The sequence below is a fragment of the Carassius gibelio genome, chromosome A19 (genome assembly GCF_023724105.1).
Source record: "Carassius gibelio isolate Cgi1373 ecotype wild population from Czech Republic chromosome A19, carGib1.2-hapl.c, whole genome shotgun sequence".
In the NCBI taxonomy this organism is placed as follows: Eukaryota; Metazoa; Chordata; class Actinopteri; order Cypriniformes; family Cyprinidae; genus Carassius; species Carassius gibelio.
Genome location: NC_068389.1, coordinates 28,898,802 through 28,918,214, shown reverse-complemented (window position 1 = coordinate 28,918,214; position 19,413 = coordinate 28,898,802). Strand labels below are relative to the sequence as shown.

The window sequence follows — 19,413 nt, the reverse complement described above, 5'->3', positions numbered from 1 at the left end:
AAGGTAAGCCTTTCGAAATACAATTGAGCTAGTTCTGAGTACCAGTTGGGCGTCTTTTGTTTGGACAACCAGGCGCAGGGTGGGACAAAAACGGAATAAAAACCCAGCTCAATCGAAACAAAACAGGCCATACAACACATTATAGACGATTATTTAATTGTATTTCACTTCAATAACATTCGAAGCTTTGAGGATAGTAACTCTCGCGATACTTTGATTGTATTTATTTATTTTTAAAATTTGCTTCACTCAGTTAACGCTTCACACTCATGTCCAGTTGGTGGCGGTAAATGTCAACCGCCATAAAACTCCGAAAGAAGAAGATGATACTTTGCTAGTCACATGATCGAACAGGAACACGGAACAAACAGCTGGCTTTGAGCTGTTTGTCTTCTGCACGCTGTACATACAAGGTTAACCGATTGCATCTTTAGCTAAGTTAACCAGCGGTAGGCTACTAATGAGCAAACTGATTTGTTTGTAGAAATTTGAATGTATGAAAACGTGTTTTGTGTGTGTGTGTACGGTTTTTGCTGTCAGTCTAGATTCGTTTGTAAACGCGTCTTCTCTGGTCGCTTATTGTGTTCTTGTCACAAGCCCCTTTTACACAGTAATACCACTAAATTGCCGAAAAATTACCGGAACGACTTTACCGGTAAATTCAAAATGTCGACGACATTACCTCTTTTTTTCTGGAAAAGCTCCAAAATACCGGTAAATTCTCTGAAATCATTAACCTCTAAACCGCTGCGATTGTTTTTCTAAACATGGAGTATATGCAGTCAGTGTTTTTTGTTGATGTTACATTTTTGTTTCAAACTTTAGCATTCATGCAAATGCGTTCAAAAGATGTTGCAAAACACGGGAAAAGTAATTACAGTTAATGTGACAAAGGGAAATAGTAGCTGGACCCCCAAAGAGATCGACAAAAGTCATAACAGGAACAAGAAATTCTTCCACTACTACTTCGTTTGGATGTTCGTTTATATTTTTAGATATTTAAGACGCAGTGTTTTCAGTTTATTGATGACCTGACTTTGTCCTGTGAATGCCTTGCTCTTGGAGACATTACTACATCACTAAATGTTCCTCTCAGATGACAACAAATTTCTTCATCTGCCCGGATAAGGAAAAGCGCTTTAATTTCACATTATGATTGGTCCGGAGTAGACGTCTTACGTCACCGCGTTCTTAACTCGTACGTGCTCATACCGTAATTTTCCTTCTGCGTTCACACACAGCAGAATTCTGCCAATTTACTGGTTATGTTAAAACTTCTCATACTGGTAAATTGCCGGAACTAATTTATTGGTATTTTTGAAAAGATCCTGTTCACAAATGATCTCTTTACGGCAATTTACTGGTAATTTTCTGGAAAAGTCTGTATGTGTGATAGGGCTTACTGTCGCATCAGTTTTGCAGGAGCAAGAATGCCAATGAATGAACCAAACCGCGTAACACAGCCAGAATTGAATGCTTATGGCATGACACTTGTTGTTTTTGAAAATGTTCTATGTGTGATTGTATTCACAGGTTATGGAGGAACTCTGGAAAAGGGCAGCTATCATGGGACGGCAGCGAAGAGGCAGTGAAGGTCTGAGGACAGTTAACATCCTCTGGTGAGTACCATTCAGATATTGAATTGGTTGCTTCTGACATGTCTACAAGAATCACTCTCGAAGTCTTGGGGTTTTGAAGCCAGAATTTAGATTTTATTATCAAGAGACAATAGAACTGAGAAAGCTCTGCAGAACAGTCTGTCGAGTCTGTGTCAGTTCTCTATTTTATACATTAGCCGCATTTCCACTGTGGGGCCAGTGCGAGCCAGGGCTTAAAGCGGGCCGGGCGGGGCTCATAGCCCTGGGCCAGTAGCACCAAGGCCAGAATAGCGCAGGGTTTCCACAGTCAGAGCTTGAAGCACCACTGCTCGTCACTAAAACACGCCCTTTACACGCCTCTCAGAACAACGTCATGCAACCTCAAAATTTCACCATCAAAGAGAAGTTATCAGAAAACTAAGAAATAAGTCACTGGAACATGTGCGATCACAAAACAACATGATAAAAGCGGCCGTTTGTTTGCATGCTTTGTTATATATTCAAATTCAAAAGCATCCATGTTTTAACTATAGAATTGATTTAATTTATCAGGACTCAAAATTAATCACACATAAATACACTTTTTTCTATTTTATTTATTTATTTTTAACGCTCATGAAAATAGCCTGCTTATTCAGTCGAGTCTGTTTCTGTTTATTAGCCACAGTAGCCGTCACATTTAGAATGAATGATAATATCTCTATTTTTATAAAGGCTCCCGAACAAAAAACATTATTATATTCTTTTATGATAGGCAACGTGAGATAAACTCTCGAGACGAGGCTTGTAACAGATAATATAAGTTACTTAATAAATACACGACTGTGATAGAGAATAAGAAGCTGACGTCTGATTTCTTCAAGCGGTCATATTTACTATGTTTACTATGGTAACATGTTTAGCCTGCATATCTTTTTCATCGCTTATAAATATGTCTGCCTTGTATGGTGATTATAATCCACATTGGATCAAGTTATTTCAAACACTCGCTGCTGACTGAAAGAGAGTTTTGAGCTCGACTTATTTAAAAAAGTGTTTAATGCTGGTGTTAGCTGTTATCTTTCTGAAATGATCCGCGCTGACGCTCTCCAGACGCTGAGAAACTCTGCCTTTGTTCGTAACCCCTCCTCTAGTCCCAGCTGGCCCACTTTGGCCCAAGGATTTCGTCGGGCAGAAAAAACCCTGGCCGTTGGCCCAGAGGAAGCCCCGGCGAGGCACGATCAAGCCCCGGAAGTGACAGTGGAAACGCGACTGGCCCTGACACGCACTAGCACGCCCGGTCTTAGCTCCATAGTGGAAACATGGCTAGTGCTTCTGAAGGCGTGCCCATGTTCAACACATTTCATACATATGGTTCTGTTTATCAGCTCTTAACTTTTTTTGGCTGTGTCTCCAGCTTGATTTTAGGATTTAGAATTAATATTAAGTGAAACGAGGAGACATAATCATATATTATGTCTTCTCTCAAAACAGGACATGTAACTTTCCCATATACTGTTCTTTTGCAATGTCTGCACCAAGGAGGTCTCATCATATATTTTGTCTTGTGTCCAAATAGAGTGTGCAGCTGCACCATATACTATACCCCTGTACTCTCTGCACATTCCTTTCTCATGCAGGCCTATATGCACAGGCAAATGCATGATTATAACAGTAGAATAACTTGATACATTAATGGCTAGATTCACATTGATTATACTTGATTAGTTTACATATTGACCATTAAAAATCTTCTTCAGTCTGTCTTTGTAAATAATGAAAATTACAGTGAAAGCTAAAGGTTTGAAATGGTGTTGACGAGGTTTTGGTGACTGTGATCTTGTGTAGTCAAAGAGCCCCCCATTTCTATATATATGTATATAACTGTGTAAGGTCCAGGCACTCGGCCCAAGGAAGGTAATCGGTGCTGGCTGAAGGATTCCTGCGTGTTCGGTCTTTTCAGCATGTAGAGTTATTCAATTTAGGTTAAACTCAAATCTGACTCCATTTTAGAATCTTATCATATCAATTCATATCATTATGAAACATCAATTTGCATTAACTCAGGTCCCAATCCTGGGTGGTTTTACAACTCAATGGGAACAGGGGGTAATTTACATGGAGGACCCTAAGAAAGGACACTTCCATCACAGTAATCAAGATTTCTCCTGACTCTTCAGATCTGTATTATCTTCTAATCTACTTTTGTGAGAGTGAGACCATTGTACCAGTTGCACTGAGACATTTCCAATGGTACTAGACATGAGTGTTAGTTCACTTGCATTGACATTTTCATGTAATTTTGAGCAGACTGAGTAGAAGGAAGAATGGGTGAAGGGATTTAAAATGAAACAAATGGCCAGAAGGGGAGGAGGTCTCCTGCTCCTCCACTCTGTGGGGTGTCTCGAAGATCCCTGTGTATGTTTGTATTGTCTGTTTCTCAGGAGATCAAAGTATCTGAGTTTGTTTTATCCTTACAACTGTTAGTTGGAAACTCATATCAAGTGAAAAACACAACTGTAGCTGCGCTCTATGGATTGTGGAAGTCTTGAAATATTTGTCCTGGTTCACCGAAATGTACACAAGAATCATGGGCATCACTAGGCTTTTTTAGTGGGGCTATAGCATTTAGCTCCAAAAACTGTACATACAAATTTGCAATCGCATCAGACTCAGTCCGCTTAAATGTCATATAAAAACAGTGGCAGATCTGTCTTTTCTCCATCTTTCAGCGTGCTCTTCAATCCGCAGACCGTGGTGGAGCTGCTCGAACGGACTCAAACAGAAACTGAGGACACACGGTGTGTGTTTATCGATAGATTGATAGAATATCTGTATTTGTGCAGGTCTTTGTCATAAATAAAGTTTACAAAAGGTCACAGGGGAGCAATCGGTTTGATACACAATGCTGCACGATTAAGTAGTCTTTTGAAAAGAAAAGCTGCAATTTCAACATGTTCAAGCATACAGAATTATTGGCACAGTGGATAACCAGATAAATTAAAAATTGCACATCATGCAGAAAATGTTGCTGACCCCTGCTTTAGACCTTGTGATCTCCAATGGTTCATTTGTGTCTCAGTTGTCAACCTCTGATTTAGTTCTTTCTGGTCATCAGATCTTTTAACATGGAATTACCTGACACGAACACTTCAACTTCTCGCATCAATAATTATCACAAGTGGAGCGGAATTGGATTATTCAAATTTGATTGACTCTTCTTGATGTTTTGTTTCTCCGTCTGATGATCTGGATGATAAGGCCTCTGTGCTGAATGCTGTTCTCTTAACTGCTCATCACCGAAAGGAACCGAAACTCCATCGGTGACAGAATGGAGAAAAAAACCTTGGGAGAAACCAGGCTCAGTTGGGGTCAGTTCTCCTCTGACCAGACGAAACCAGTAGTTCAATTCCAGACTGCAGCAAAGTCAGATTGTGCAGAAGAATCATCTGTTTCCTGTGGTCTTGTCCTGGTGCTCCTCTGAGACAAGGTCTTTACAGGGGATCTGTATCTGGGCTCTAGTTGTCCTGGTCTCCGCTGTCTTTCAGGGATGTAGAGGTCCTTTCTAGGTGCTGATCCACCATCTGGTCAGGATACGTACTGGATCCGGGTGACTGCAGTGACCCTCTGATCTGGACACAGACTGGATCTGGTGGCTACGGTGACCTCGGAACAAGAGAGAAACAGACTAATATTAGCGTAGATGCCATTCTTCTAATGATGTAGCAAGTACATCGGGTGTTATGTGAAATGTTTCCGGTTCCAGTTTACCTAATTATTAGACATTAAAAGCATATTAGTATGTTATGTGTGTGCCAGGTTAAAGAGATGGGTCTTTAATCTAGATTTAAACTGCAAGAGTGTGTCTGCAAGAGTTGAACTGATTTGCTGAAATCAAAACGGATGATAATAGGTGAACGCCAGCCAATGAGATTGACGTTTGAGCGTTAACTCCACCCACTACCGGAAAAACCAGCTGTTCTTAAGCTGAAGACTTCCATAGGAACTCTGTTATTTTGACAGGAAAATACAACGAAGAATATTGTTTAAATGTAGCTAGTCAATTTTCTCTCTCTCTCTCTCTCTCTTTGTATGATTGAGAGAAAGCGACGGCGATTTGTGAGCCTTCACACCAGAGTTTATGGTACATTAAATACAGGTGCACTGCGCATCCATTGAGATGAACTGAGAAATATCACAGATCACTTGGCAGAGAGAGAAAAACTGAAGCCCTCAGAGTCACAGTGTTCGCGAGTGAAAATATATCTGAGCAAAACTTAGCCTACAACTCACACACTGACGAGTAAAATCTGAGAATTTATTAGCCATTGGCTAATATTATACTTCATTTAGTCGCCAGAATGAAGATTTAGTCGCAATGTAGAGGGTTGGGTTGACACGAAATGGATAGCCCTCTTCGTTTCTGTCACTAGCGCGCAAGCGCAAGGCAACACCGTGTGCATGTAATACTCATGGGAGTTGTAGTGTCACCGAGCGGCAACCTCCCGCTCTCTCTCGTGAAGCCAATAAGGAAGTGACTAAAACTGCAATTCGTCGACTGGCCGCTTGAGGCTGGCTGCAGAACAGAGTCAGTCCCATAGAATCCCCATGTTAAAATGCCCAACTTTACAGCAGAAAAAAACGTTTACAGCCTGGCTCAAAAAATTATTTTGGTTTATATTGCTAATTTTGCCCTTCATGACAACTCGGGGGGGGGGGGTGAGGGGGGTGAATTTTTTTATAACTCATCCGTTTAAATTATATTAAGCCTTAAAGTTCTGCATAATTAAGGGCGTGGCCACTTGAGTGACAGGTGGATTGCCGCTGCTGACAATGCAGTCGCGCTAGGTGGGCGTGGCTTCAGCAATTAGCTCCCGCCTTTTTGCCAATTTTCGATTAACCGGGAGAATCGCGCGGTGACGCGCTGCCAAGATGGCGACGGCTCGCTCTACATACTTTAGACTTCAAAACCGCTATTGAGGAGTCTATGGGTGACATCACGGACACTACGTCCATGTTTTTTTTACAGTCTATGAGTGTCACACTGCTATATGGCTTATTATTTCAGATGCCTTTTAAAAACGCTACAATTATTAAACCCGCCAAAGTGGCTAGTTGGAGTCACTGTGTTACCCACCACGAGAAAAATCCACCCGCATTTGGAAGTTAATGTCAAGCCCTGTACACAATGTATACAATTTATGGAAAAAAAAATGTAAATAAAACAATGATAAATAGGGATGCACAGAAATGAAAATTCTTGGCCGAAACCGAAAACCGAAAAAGAGAAAACCAAGGCCGAAAACCGAAACCGAAATACCGAAAGAAATTATGCCAATTATTAGTACCATTGCATTTATTGCTATGACAGTGTACTAACTTTACTAAAATTAAGACATTGCAATTGCATAAATTAATATTAAAGTAATTAAAGATAATTACAATTACATAACTTTGTAATTTATTTAAAAAAAAAACATAAAAATACATAATTACAAATGATGCAAATATTTATTAAGCACATTGCAACAATGGACAGTATAAAATAAAATTCAAACTAAAAATGTATCCCACTCATGTGTATATTTAATAATAATGTACAGGCCTACTGGCCTGCAGAAAGGTTTTAAAATGAACAGTTCTCTCATAAAAACAATGTGCATTTAGGTGAAGTGCATTTGAAATGTTTCTCTGTAGGACTAGAAAGTGCATTACTTCTCCAGTTGGCAAGACTGTTATCACTTCTGGGGATGGGGACTTTAGACAGATAGTTGAGCTTGTCATATGCCTGACATTTGAGAAATATTTGAGAGAGTGTATTTAAATAGGGCCAGGGCATAAATAAACATTTTTATCAAATTAAAGCAGAAATCTAGCAGAAAATCTAGCATAAATATGGCTACAATCTGATATTATGTATGTATATATGTTTGTGTGTGTGTGTGTATATATATATATATATATATATATATATATATATATATATAGTAGCCTAAGAACAAAATAGCCAACGTATTATTATTATTTGAGGCACTTTCTTGCAGAATTCCACTGAACATATCAGACAGCGATGGTGCATGCCACTCATCTGGTGCAGAGACCAGTCTTTTTTTCTGCGCTCTGATCTGTCTCCTGCACTTGGCGCTTCTCCGTCTCCACGCGGGTTCTCCGCATCCAGCGCGGCCTGGATCATTTCTCGTGCGCGCTGCCTTATTTCCGCATCCAAGTAATGGTCTTTATAATGCGGATCAAGCACATTCGCGATGAAGTGCAGAGGATCCGAAAAGATCTCAGTGAGACGTGTGCTAACAGACTCTATAAGACTGTACTTTTCTTTGTTTTTACTTCGTGGTCCGTCTTAATCTCTTTGTTAGGAGACGCTTTAGTGCTGCGAATAAAGGAATACGAAGAAAGAGAATGTTCTCACTGGTGTTAAGTGAATGTCGCGTGGAGCTCCTGGTCTGCGCTATGCAGGTGCACGTGCAGGTCGCGGATTCTGTTTGCGTCATCACAACATTTCGGCCGTGTTGTTTCGGTGATAAAAGTCTATCGTCTGAAAACCGAAAAGGCCATTTTCGGCTGAAAAATTTCGGTGGCCGAAATTTCGGTGCATCCCTAATGATAAATAAGAATCAGACTTTTTCAGCTGTAATCTCAAAACAAACATGAAAATGTACCTAGATAAGGTAGAGAGTGAGTGTGGTTGTGAAGTTTTTTTTTTTTTAGGCTATACTCTCTTGCAATTGAACGTGAATAGGTTTACCACTTAAAAACATCAAAGCTAAACATCATAGTAAAACCGCATCACGACATCGCTACAAATACAGTATGGGATTAAAATCAGTGAACATCAATGTATAGGCTTAGGCTACGTTACCTTGTTTCAGCGACGCTTTGTGAAACAGCATGGAGTGGATGTTTTCGGTTCAGATGCTGAATCAATTGAAGTCGTACTGCTGTGGAATGCCAGGTCTATTTGCAGTGGACACACTGTACCTTGTTTTCTTTTTTAGGACTGTAATGATCCCAAACTTTAGACATTCTCTGCCGTTTGACAACTTTACTTTCCGCCATCGTGCACTAAATTCTAAATGTGTCACGTGCAATGTGTGCTTCCTGTACATTGAACAACGGTCCGTGTGTATGCCGTTATTTTTTAGTCAAAAGTTATGAGTGTGTAAGACATGCTCACAAGCACATTGTTATTTCACACGCGCAAAAATGAACCTTCAGCTGGCATGATAAAAGTACTCGCGCACAAATTCAACAACCGAGAGGTGTACATGTAGCTGCGAGCGAGCGCCGGCATATTCTCATAGGTTAACTCTGCTTGTACAGAGGAATCCTGCTCGCGGAGTGCTGTTTTGCTCGCGCAGTGGATTTCTGCTCGCTCAGCAGTGATGGAGTACTCGAGTCCTGTATTCGAGTCACTCGAGTCACTATTCTCTGGACTCGTGACTCGACTTGAACTCGTGGACTGATGACTCGTACTTGAACTCGGACTCGAGGATATATAAATTCGGACTTGAGCATTCATCACGTTGTTTTTGACTAAAAATTTTATAAAAAAATATTTCGTGCCCAACACAGGCCGGGATCTATTCTTTTCCCTCACAGACACTGCTACCGCTCGCTCTCTTTGCTTGACAACACACTCACTGACGTCACTCACTTTACTTTCACTTTACTTTTTTTCCAAAGCGCTCGGGCACTTGCGGGAAAGGATGAAGCTGATTGGTTAGTTCTTGTCAGATGACCTGCGGTGCGCTTGCAGCATTCTAAAAAGGGGAGATGTTTTTAACTCGATGTGGTGCAGACGCGCCTGGATGCTTCCATTATGAGCGTGCATACCGCACGCCTACATTGGAAATAACGAACTTGAGCGTGCAAAAGATGTGATATTTGAACGGCCCTTATTGTTACACGTTGCGTTCTGACCAGTTGCGTGCTGTCACACACACATTCACTTGAACACATACAAACGCACTCACGCTAAATCACTCACACACAAACGCTCTCTCTCTCTCTCTCTCTCTCTCTCTCTCTCTCGGCATATCGTATTGATTTTTATGTTTTAAGTATCTTTAAAATACAGTGTCCTGTAAAATGCATGTTTATTTTTTACTTCGAGTGTATTTCTGTAATACAGTGTTAAGGATTAGTTCACACAAAAATGAAAATTTCCAAATCATTTATTCCTCCCAATGCCATTCAGGATATCCATGGCGTTTTTTCTTTGAGCAAAATTGCTCAAAGTTGCCCGTGTGTCATCAGCATTTATGTTCAATCCAGTCAAGACTTGGAGAAACTAGTTCATGCCTTTATCACCAGCAGGGTGGACTATTGTAATGGGCTCCTCACCGGCCTTCCCAAAAAGACCATTAGACAGCTGCAGCTCATCCAGAACGCTGCTGCCAGGATTCTGACTAGAACCAGAACATCTGAGCATATCACACCAGTCCTCAGGTCCTTACACTGGCTTCCAGTTACATTTAGGATTGATTTTAAAGTACTTTTACTCGTATATAAGTCACTAAATGACCTAGGACTGAAATATATTGCAGATATGTACACTGAATATAAACCTAACAGAGCACTCAGATCACTAGGATCGAGTCAGTTCGAAATACCAAGGGTTCACACAAAACAAGGGGAGTTCTCCTTTAGTTACTATGCTGCCCGCAGTTGGAATCAGCTTCCAGAAGAGATCAGATGTGCTAAAACACTAGTCACATTTAAATCTAGACTTAACTGAAGATGAAAACCGATTTAACAGTCACTATGATTGTTCATTATCCATTTTGGTCTCCAAATTCTCCAATTTGGTCTTGGCTGGATACAAAATATCTCCCAGGAAGAGCAGTGCAGCAAGACTTCTCTTGCGTTCCTCCCCCCTTTAGTTTGTGTTCTGTAGCAGCAGGGTCCTGGAGGAGCACAGATTCAGCTGTATAGAGCTAAAGTGATGACAAAGTCACTCTGACTCGTCTGGCTCGTTCACTAGTGTTCACAGACATTGTGAGGTTAATCTTGTTCACTCTCTGTGTTTTAATAGACTGACGCTAGACACAAGAGTCAATGAAGTTTGTGCAGTTACAGAAGTGAAGCAGTGTCAGTGTTTCTGAACAGTATTCTTTACTTCAGCTGAGATCTGAGGATCATATAAACATTATATTATATTAAACATTATATTCACTCTGTGTTCTTTCTCTTTATCAGGTGCCTGCTGTTTTTCCTGCCGTCTGTCCTGTCTGGTGAGTATGTGTAACAAAGAAAAATGATTTGTAAATTGGATCGGTGACATTGAGATGAATAAATATATCATTATTCAGTGATTAAACCGTTTTTATTTGTAGGTGCTGATTCTTTACCTGTGGTGGGACAGATGGGCGGCAGTATCACTCTGAAGTGTAATTCTGACAACACACAGGACCCCATCCTGACATTTGGGACCAGAATTGCTTATGGTGTCAATCAGGATGAACACTTCAGGGACCGTGTGCACAAGACTGACACCTGTGACCTCATCCTGCAAGACTTGAAGACCACCGATGCTGGAAAATACCTTTTAAAGGGGTTTGTCGAGGGTGAACCACTATTCCCCTACAGTTATGAGCTCTCTGTTGATGGTAAGGTCAAAACTGATTTAAATATTGATTTGGGATTTTTGTTGCTTTTATTTGGTAACCATGTTTATTTCATATTACATGTCCTACATCATCAGTTTTATGAAAGCATCATGCCACAATTATTTTTTCTTGTTGTGTTTCTCTTCAGTTAAATTAACAGCTCGGGAAGGTGAAGAGGTGAAGCTTGCTGATCTGCCGGGTGATGCTGAGAGCGTCGAGCATTTATCAAACACCGGCTCGACAGATGTGTGGAGGAGAAGGATGGGTGTCCTGACTGATCGCCTGATGGACAAGGATGGTCACCTGATCATTAGGAGCTACACTTCAAGAGACACTGGAACATACAGAGTCCTGAACTCAACAGGAGGAGTCCTGGTCACTGTGACCCTCACCGGTGAGAGAAGACGGATGGATGTTTAGAAATATTAATTATAAAGTGGACTGGTGAGGTTTAATCATGATTTTAACAGCAAATAAATACAGAACTGTGTGATTAACTTTTGAATATTCTGTACAGAATCAGAAAGAAACCAGCACCGTACACATTCTGACATACCTGATGACACTGAACGAGTTCGTAAGTAAAACAGGAGCTAAAACAAAATCTTGAAGCAGTGAGTTGAAAAAAATGAATTCATTAATTGTGCTCCCTTCCCACTTTCCCCTTCCAGATGCTAGTATTGGCGTTGTGTTTCTGGTAGCTCTGATGCGGTTCTTCAGGCTCTAGCAGTCAGGACTGCTGAAAGGATCATTGGTGCTCCTCTGCCTATTTGTACCACACTATTTGTACCATATTTTGCATAAAACTACAACAGTTTATCACACCTGTCATAAAGCATGCAAATGAAGTGTCACAGGGACAAAGAAACACATTCCCACTGAAACTATACACCTTGTTAGTGGCCAATCTATCTAAAATGGGTGTTAAACGTGCATCAACCTAGCTCTCTCTTGTGAACACAACAAAGAAGAGACTCAAACTGTAATTCATTGACTGGCTTTTTGAGGCTGTTTGCAGAAGGGAGTCCATGACCAACTTTAAAGCAGGAAAAACATGTTTACAGCCTAGTGTAAAAAAAAGAGTTTGGTCTTTATAGCAAATTTTATCCTGCATGACAACTTTAAGGGGGGTGAATTTTTTTTGTAACTCATCAGTTTAAATTATATTGAGTCTTGAAGTTTGGCCACTTGAGTGACAGGTGGATTCCCGCTGCTGTCACTGCCATGGTGCTAGGTGGGCGTGGCTTCAGCAACCAGCTCCCGCCTATTGCTCATTTTCAACTGTCCGGGAGAGTCGTGAGTCGCTGCTAAGATGTCGACGGCTAGCTCTGCACACTTTGAGCTTTAAAAACGCTCTTCAGGAGTCTACGGGTTATGCCACAGACACTACGTCCATGTTTTAATGCTGTCTATGGTGTTACAGGGAAACCAGAAAAACCTCTTCCACACACAAAAAGTGCACTTCTCTTAACTTGTGGGTCCCTGGAGACACCCATCAGTTTGGAAATCTGTTGCTAGCTGTGAACAATGTGCTGTGTGTCTCTCTTTGAATGTATTTGACATGCTGGCTCCTGTGTGTTAAGCTGTAGTGAAAATGCTGTTAGATCTCAAGTCTTTCATAGAGTGCTGTTAGCCACATGTGCTTGGAGAGGTGTGACCCCGATGTCATCACGGGAACCTAAAGAACTGAAAAATCTTTTTTTCTTTTTTCTTTTTTATAAAGGTGTCATAGTTAATATGTTCACCTCACAAAGATTTTCTATAAGATGTGGTGTCAGACATGGTTGCCCGATTTCCCCTTTTTTATTTATTTTGGTTACTGAATTATTATCATTAAGTGTTATACATAATCAGAATTTTAAAGGTATCTCCATCTTTGATAGGGAAACTAAAATCTTAGCTAGTGGATGATACCACTCTTTTTTTTAAAAGATAAAAGTCAACTTTCTATAGCCATTCAGATAATTAAACAGTTCTCGTGTGCTTCTGGGTTAAGGTTAAATTTGTCCAAATGTATTTATATTATACAAATGTAATATTTGTATAATATTATTTATTCAAAAATGTAATTGTGTTAAACATATTGTGCCCATAAAGCACACTGTTGTTTGTGTTACTACCTGTGCACATTGTCTAGTTAAGTTTATTTTCTAAAACACCTGAGTGCTTTATGCATTTTAGACCATGTGTCTTAAATTAGGATACATTTTTTAATCGAATTAATTACATGATATTTTGATTAATCTAATTAATTGCATTTAAAGTCATTCTTGTGCAAAGCATCAAACAGAGATTACAAAAAGTAGGTTCAGCAAGAAATATTTAGCTTGATAAAATGTATTACATGTACTCTTTTGGACGATGTGGGTAAATGATGACAGAATTGTCTTTTTGGTTGGGTGAACTATAACTTTAATCATTCATTTTCTTCATTTCATTATTATTACTGTGAAAATATGAAATTATTTATTTAATGAAATGATACTCTAAATAATAAACTAATACTGCCAGTAGGTGGTGGTAAGTGTCTTAATGAAGTCTTGGAGTCATTTATTAATTGGTTTGATTTGTTCAAATTTGAAAGGTTCAGATTCAGGAGTGAAGTAAAGGGTTCTTTAAGAATGGTTCATTGATTTGGCTTGTTCGACTTGAAGCGGATCATCATCATCAGACAAAGAAATTAAGAAATGAAATGCCACTGTGGGTAGCTCGGGGATGAACAGTTCTGATTTGTCTTTATATTTTGGTTGGCAAAATATAACACAATATTACATTCTTAATAAACTGTTGTACGAGTACCACATTTTCACTTGTGTGATATTGCATTAAGCCTACAGCTCCTGTGATATTTCTTAACTATGTGATGTAAATATGAGACTAAATTTCAAACGGGAACTCTTGAATTTTAGGGATATTCTCTAGGCTCCATCACACAGAAAGTTTTTGTGTGTATATATAACACCAAAACGGCCAAAAAATAGTTGATCCTCTACACATCTTTGGCCATTTTTTTGCTATTTATGTCCAGAAATAAGGTCAATATGTTGTCAAATGTCAAAAATAACCATTCCATTAAATTCCTGGGGTCAGAATTGTATGGGAAAATGTGTTCATTTGTCTCTGTATGTTGTTTACTTCTAATGTTATGCCACTTTCTATTTCACTTTTAGATTTTTCGGGTTCCGGTCGGGTGCAGCAAAGGGTTATAAAAGAACCTGTTGGGACATTATTTCAGCTTGACACCTGGCAGATTATGAAAATAGACACTTTAAGGATTTAAAAAAATCAGGTGGCATAAAAAAAGCCGGGGGGTGCGCGTGGACCCCTATTTCCATCTAGACTATAGACCTTTTTTCGGAAGTGTTGTTGCTTCAATGCGAATGACTTGTCCAGACAGAACTGCTCATCTTTTGTACATCCTTGAAGGCTATCGCTGAATTTGTAGGGACACTTGATCTCCACCACCCCTTTGCCACAGCAGGTACATCTTGCTATCCCATCTGGAGATGATCCAAGGTGTGGCTCGGAAGGTTGCACTACTAAGCCACGTGAGCTGACGCTGAAATCTGAATGGCTTTGGGACATATATGCAGTGTAGGCTCGTCTATCCGTTTCCTCCATGTTCTTACCCCAGAGCAAAGATGGGAGATTTAACTCTGTTCTTTTATACTGCATTATATCATTTATGTATGTCTTGTCAGTTGTGGTCGATTGGTGTAGTTTAGTGCTTGTGATTCGACCAGCCCTATAGATGAACCAGTCCTTTGACTTTGACTGCTGCTGTGTCACAAATTCCAGGTTCTCACATTGATGTGGTTGTAATGTAGTTTTAGGTCTGTGAAATGTATCCTCACATTTCACCTGCAGTTCCTGTGGTGAGTGTTACATCAAATAAAGCAGTCAAAGGCTCAGGTAAGTCAGGATGCTCCTCTGAATCAGAGTCAGATGATGCGGTGTCTGTGTCACTATTCTCCAGCACTGGGGTCCACAACCTGCAGTTCCTGTATGTCATCATCTGTCAACACTGATAATAGAGCAACAGAAAGACACAGTTACAGAGCTGCATAATGTTCAGATCAGAGCTTTAAACACACAGGTGTACAAATGTCACAATTCATCTCTAAACACACAAAGACAGCATTAACTTACACTGTTTCGAAACTGTATATACTCACTTTAGAAACATTTAAAAATCACAATTGATATAATTGCGGCACATAAACCAAACCTGAAGCTTAACCATCTTTTCAGAAGTTAGGGGGACAGAACTTACTCTTGAGGCGATCGCGAATTTGTGTACAGTTTATGGAGCTAATATGAATGAAACACACAATGCAGGAGTATGGAGCTATAGCCCTGCTAAAAAGCCTAGCGATATCCATGCTTTTTGTGTACATTCCGGAGAACCAGGAAAAATATTTCCATCGATCGCTCAGGCATTTAAGAGGCACCGAAATGAGGCACAGATCTACGTTCTGATTCGGTTCGGTGCGTACCGGTTCCATAGGTACATATTGGTACCGGGTTTCAATAGTATGTTCCTGCACAACCGGAGGTTGCAGTTTTAGGACCACGTCTCCGGTTATAGGACCCTAGTTTTTTGTGACAGCGCCACCTACCGAACTGGATGATATAGCAACGGTTGCAGTTTCAGGACCGCAGTTATAACCAGGGGGGCAGGGTTTCATATTTTTTTGAAGCATCCCTGGGTGCCACCATTGGCTAGCGGACCCCCACCTGCTGTTAGCATTCCATTGACTAACATTCATTTTGGCGTCACTTTGACAGCGAATAACTTTACATCTGAGGCGTTTAAAGACTCCATGTGTCCATTAATTATTTCTAAAGAAACACGAAAATGTATAAAAGTCTCCATTACCTTGTATCTTACGTTGTGGCCCCGTAGAAGCAGTTTTTGTAAAAAATAGGCTAACGATTGTGTCATAACCAGCGACTCTCTGTCGCACAGTAGAGAAATTACCGTACGGACAGGAGGAGAAGCTCGCAGACAATCTTTTACTGTCTATGAGGCTATCGGGGGGACGTGGAGGTATAAAGTTAAGGGAGATAATTAATCAGAATACTTACCAAAACTTGTTCACGTTCGCCTTCTCTGGAAGATTCGGTGGGTGATTCAGATTTCTCTTGGCACAGGGATTAGAAGATTTACAGGTTGCTCACGTGACATCTACGTCATCAAGCTCAGTTTGAGTCTGCGCAGTACGCCCGACATTTCCGACATTAACATGTCTGTAATCTATATAGCCTTACAGGTCAACAGTTTTTGAACAGTAAGATATTTAATGTTTTTAAAAGGTAAATAACATACACAGTTTCACCTAATCTCATGTTAATCTTGAGTACCTACAGAGTCGTACTGCATCCTTCATATATCCAAAAAGTCTTTAGTTTTATCATATTTATAAAAAAGAAAAATACAGCTTTCCAGTTCTTTCCAGAAAAATACAAGCTCCTTGAGGTAGGGATGGGTGATACCAAATTTATTACATGTGATACGAAACCGATACTTTTTGTTACAATTTTAACGATACCGATACTGCTTATAATTTTAAAAGTGTATGTGATTTTTCAAAATAATGTTGATTAAAAAACATATATATATATATATATATATATATATATATATATATATATATATATATATATATATATATATATATATATATATATATATATATATATATTACACTTGACATGCACATTCTGGCCATTAATAACTAATTTATTTGAAAAGCAAATTTACAACAAATAAATACAAATGTTTAAACAATATTCTAACAAAAAATATTGATTAAAGAACTTAACCAAAACAGCAACAACATAAACTGCATATGTTTACTTCTTTCTTATTTAAACAAGAAGTTTTTTTCTGATTCTTATTTACCCATCACAGATAACTCTTTGTAACATTTTCAAAGAACATAATGCTTTATGATTTATAAGCTGCTTTCCTCGTGGAGACCTAAAAAGTCCTCAGGAAGACAAAATGTATTGGTATTGTGCGTTTTGTCCTTAATGTAAGGAATACCAGGACACCACACACAAACATACGCACTTTATATTTATTCGTATTCGCCTAATGGTTATGACAGAGACAGGGAGTAAGTTAATGACTTTGCTCTTTGTACCTGGATAAGGTTTGCCTCCATCAAAACTCTCCTTTAACGTCTTTTGTCAAACAGAGGGAGACTGGGCAGCTGAAAACCGGGCAGCTTGTTTTTGTTCAGCCTCTTTATAAGTTTCAGGGTGTGTTGTTTGCAAGTGTTTAAAAAGGTTGCTTGTTTCGTTGCAGTGTGTGCCTCTCTGACCACAAATATTGCATCATGGAATACTTTTTTCAGCTGATGAGAAGTAGCACCACACCACGCTGCGTTTTCTGCTTTTTGCCATATTTCCCGCGTCCACGAGAGTTTCTCTTTATATATCATACACACACATCCCGATCGGCCTGCACACACTGCTTAAAACATTTAGTTATAAAGTAATTATACATATATTTAAGTATAGATACTTTGCAGAAAATATCGATATCAAAATAGTAACTTCTGAGTACTGATATATCGATACTGCAGCATCGATGTGCACATCCCTACCTGGAGGCATGCCGTGAGATGAGCTATAATACTGATGTTTTGTGTTGTTTCCATTAACATATATTCACTTATGTGCTGATTTCCAACAAAATACAGAAATCTGATGCAATTGTACATGAATGGGTCTTTTATCATTGCTGCATCGGAAAAACAAACTGCATCCACTGTTCATGTAATGTTGGGTTCTTGGGGAAGATGAACACGGTAAACTTTCCCTCACATCCAAAAACACACTTATTTGGAGGCATTCTCGAAAAAATCCTATGCAGTGCTGCCGATGATTTTGAAGCGCGTTGATGTGCGCAATCTCGCCCTCCTCTGGTCAATGTGTGCACACGGGTGCGCTTTTACCAGAGAAATGCTCATATAAGGACTTCCCTTCTCGTCCACATTAGATCCACGATTGAAAAAAAACCCAGCCGAAACTTGTACCAACCCGGAAGTTAAGATTTTCGGCACAGAAATTCTTAGTCATTCTTCTAAATTATTTGTAAAACTTTGGCCATGTTTAGCATGAGAATCCATCTCTTTAACTCTGTGAACAACTCTGAATACACGAAACACCATTGTACCTTCCTTTAAAGAAGTCTCTTCTGCTCACCAAGCCTGCATTTATTTGATCCAAAGTACAGCAAAAGCAGTAATATTGTGAAATATTTTTACTATTTAATATAAATGTTTTCTATTTGAATATATTTTTAAATGTAATTTATTCCTGTAATCAAAGCTGAATTTTCAGCATCAATTACTCCAGTCTTCAGTGTCTCATCCTTCAGAAATTATTCTTATATGCGGATTTGCTGATTATCAATATTTAAAACAGATGAGAACATTTTTTCAGTATTATTTGATGAATTGTAGGACCCAAAGATCAGCATTTATGTGAAAAAATATAATTCAAAAGCTTGGAGTCAGTAGAATTATTTGGAATTGTATACTACAAACACTTCTTATCATATAATAAGGCAGAATAGTTTCTATACTGTAATAAATTATATGTCAATTAGCGCTGCATTGTTCATGTACTTTATCACCTGCTGAAGATGAGTTGAAAATATCACCGCAATCGTGTTTAATGTTTTCGTGTTTCCAAAAGTTTCTGTTTTTTTTGTGTGTGTGTGAAAACAACTTTTTTGATACAGCGATAGCTGGACGCTGTTGCCCATATTAATTTCCTGATATGACTTTCTGCATGAGAGCACCTCCAACTTTGAGTATGAATGAAACACACAATGCAGGAGTTTGGAAAGCCAAATGGCTCATAATTCACATGCTTTTGACCGTCATATCAATATTAAAATGCCATTTTCATAATGCAGCCAGGCATTAAATAAGCGCTGTTAGGCGATATGTTTATTTATGCCAGACACCACCACAAGTTAAAATAACGCCACATGCCAACCGACGTTAAGTTAACGCTGTACACCACTTAAGATGCAGATTTATTTACTCATCTACATGGACACACCTCTCATTGGTACGAGGACTCTACAGCAAGTCAGAGCATCAAGTTTGCAAGAGCATGTCAAAGTTATCACACCAGGCATGAATGAATGCAAATTGTGGAAATAAGTTTATGCAACAGTTAAATTAATA

At 39.3% G+C, this 19,413-nt stretch overlaps 1 protein-coding gene across 1 annotated transcript; it reads left to right on the top strand.

The window, feature by feature from the left end:
- The first annotated feature begins 347 nt into the window (after positions 1-347).
- On the top strand, positions 348-13,736 carry LOC127935121 (uncharacterized). Its single transcript, XM_052532732.1, has 8 exons — positions 348-413; positions 1,534-1,619; positions 4,310-4,378; positions 10,794-10,828; positions 10,931-11,203; positions 11,352-11,597; positions 11,721-11,780; positions 11,875-13,736. Exons 2-8 carry the CDS (start codon positions 1,537-1,539, stop codon positions 11,928-11,930), a joined length of 822 nt encoding a protein of 273 aa, XP_052388692.1. The 5' UTR covers positions 348-413; positions 1,534-1,536; the 3' UTR covers positions 11,931-13,736.
- Positions 13,737-19,413: the final 5,677 nt, after the last annotated feature.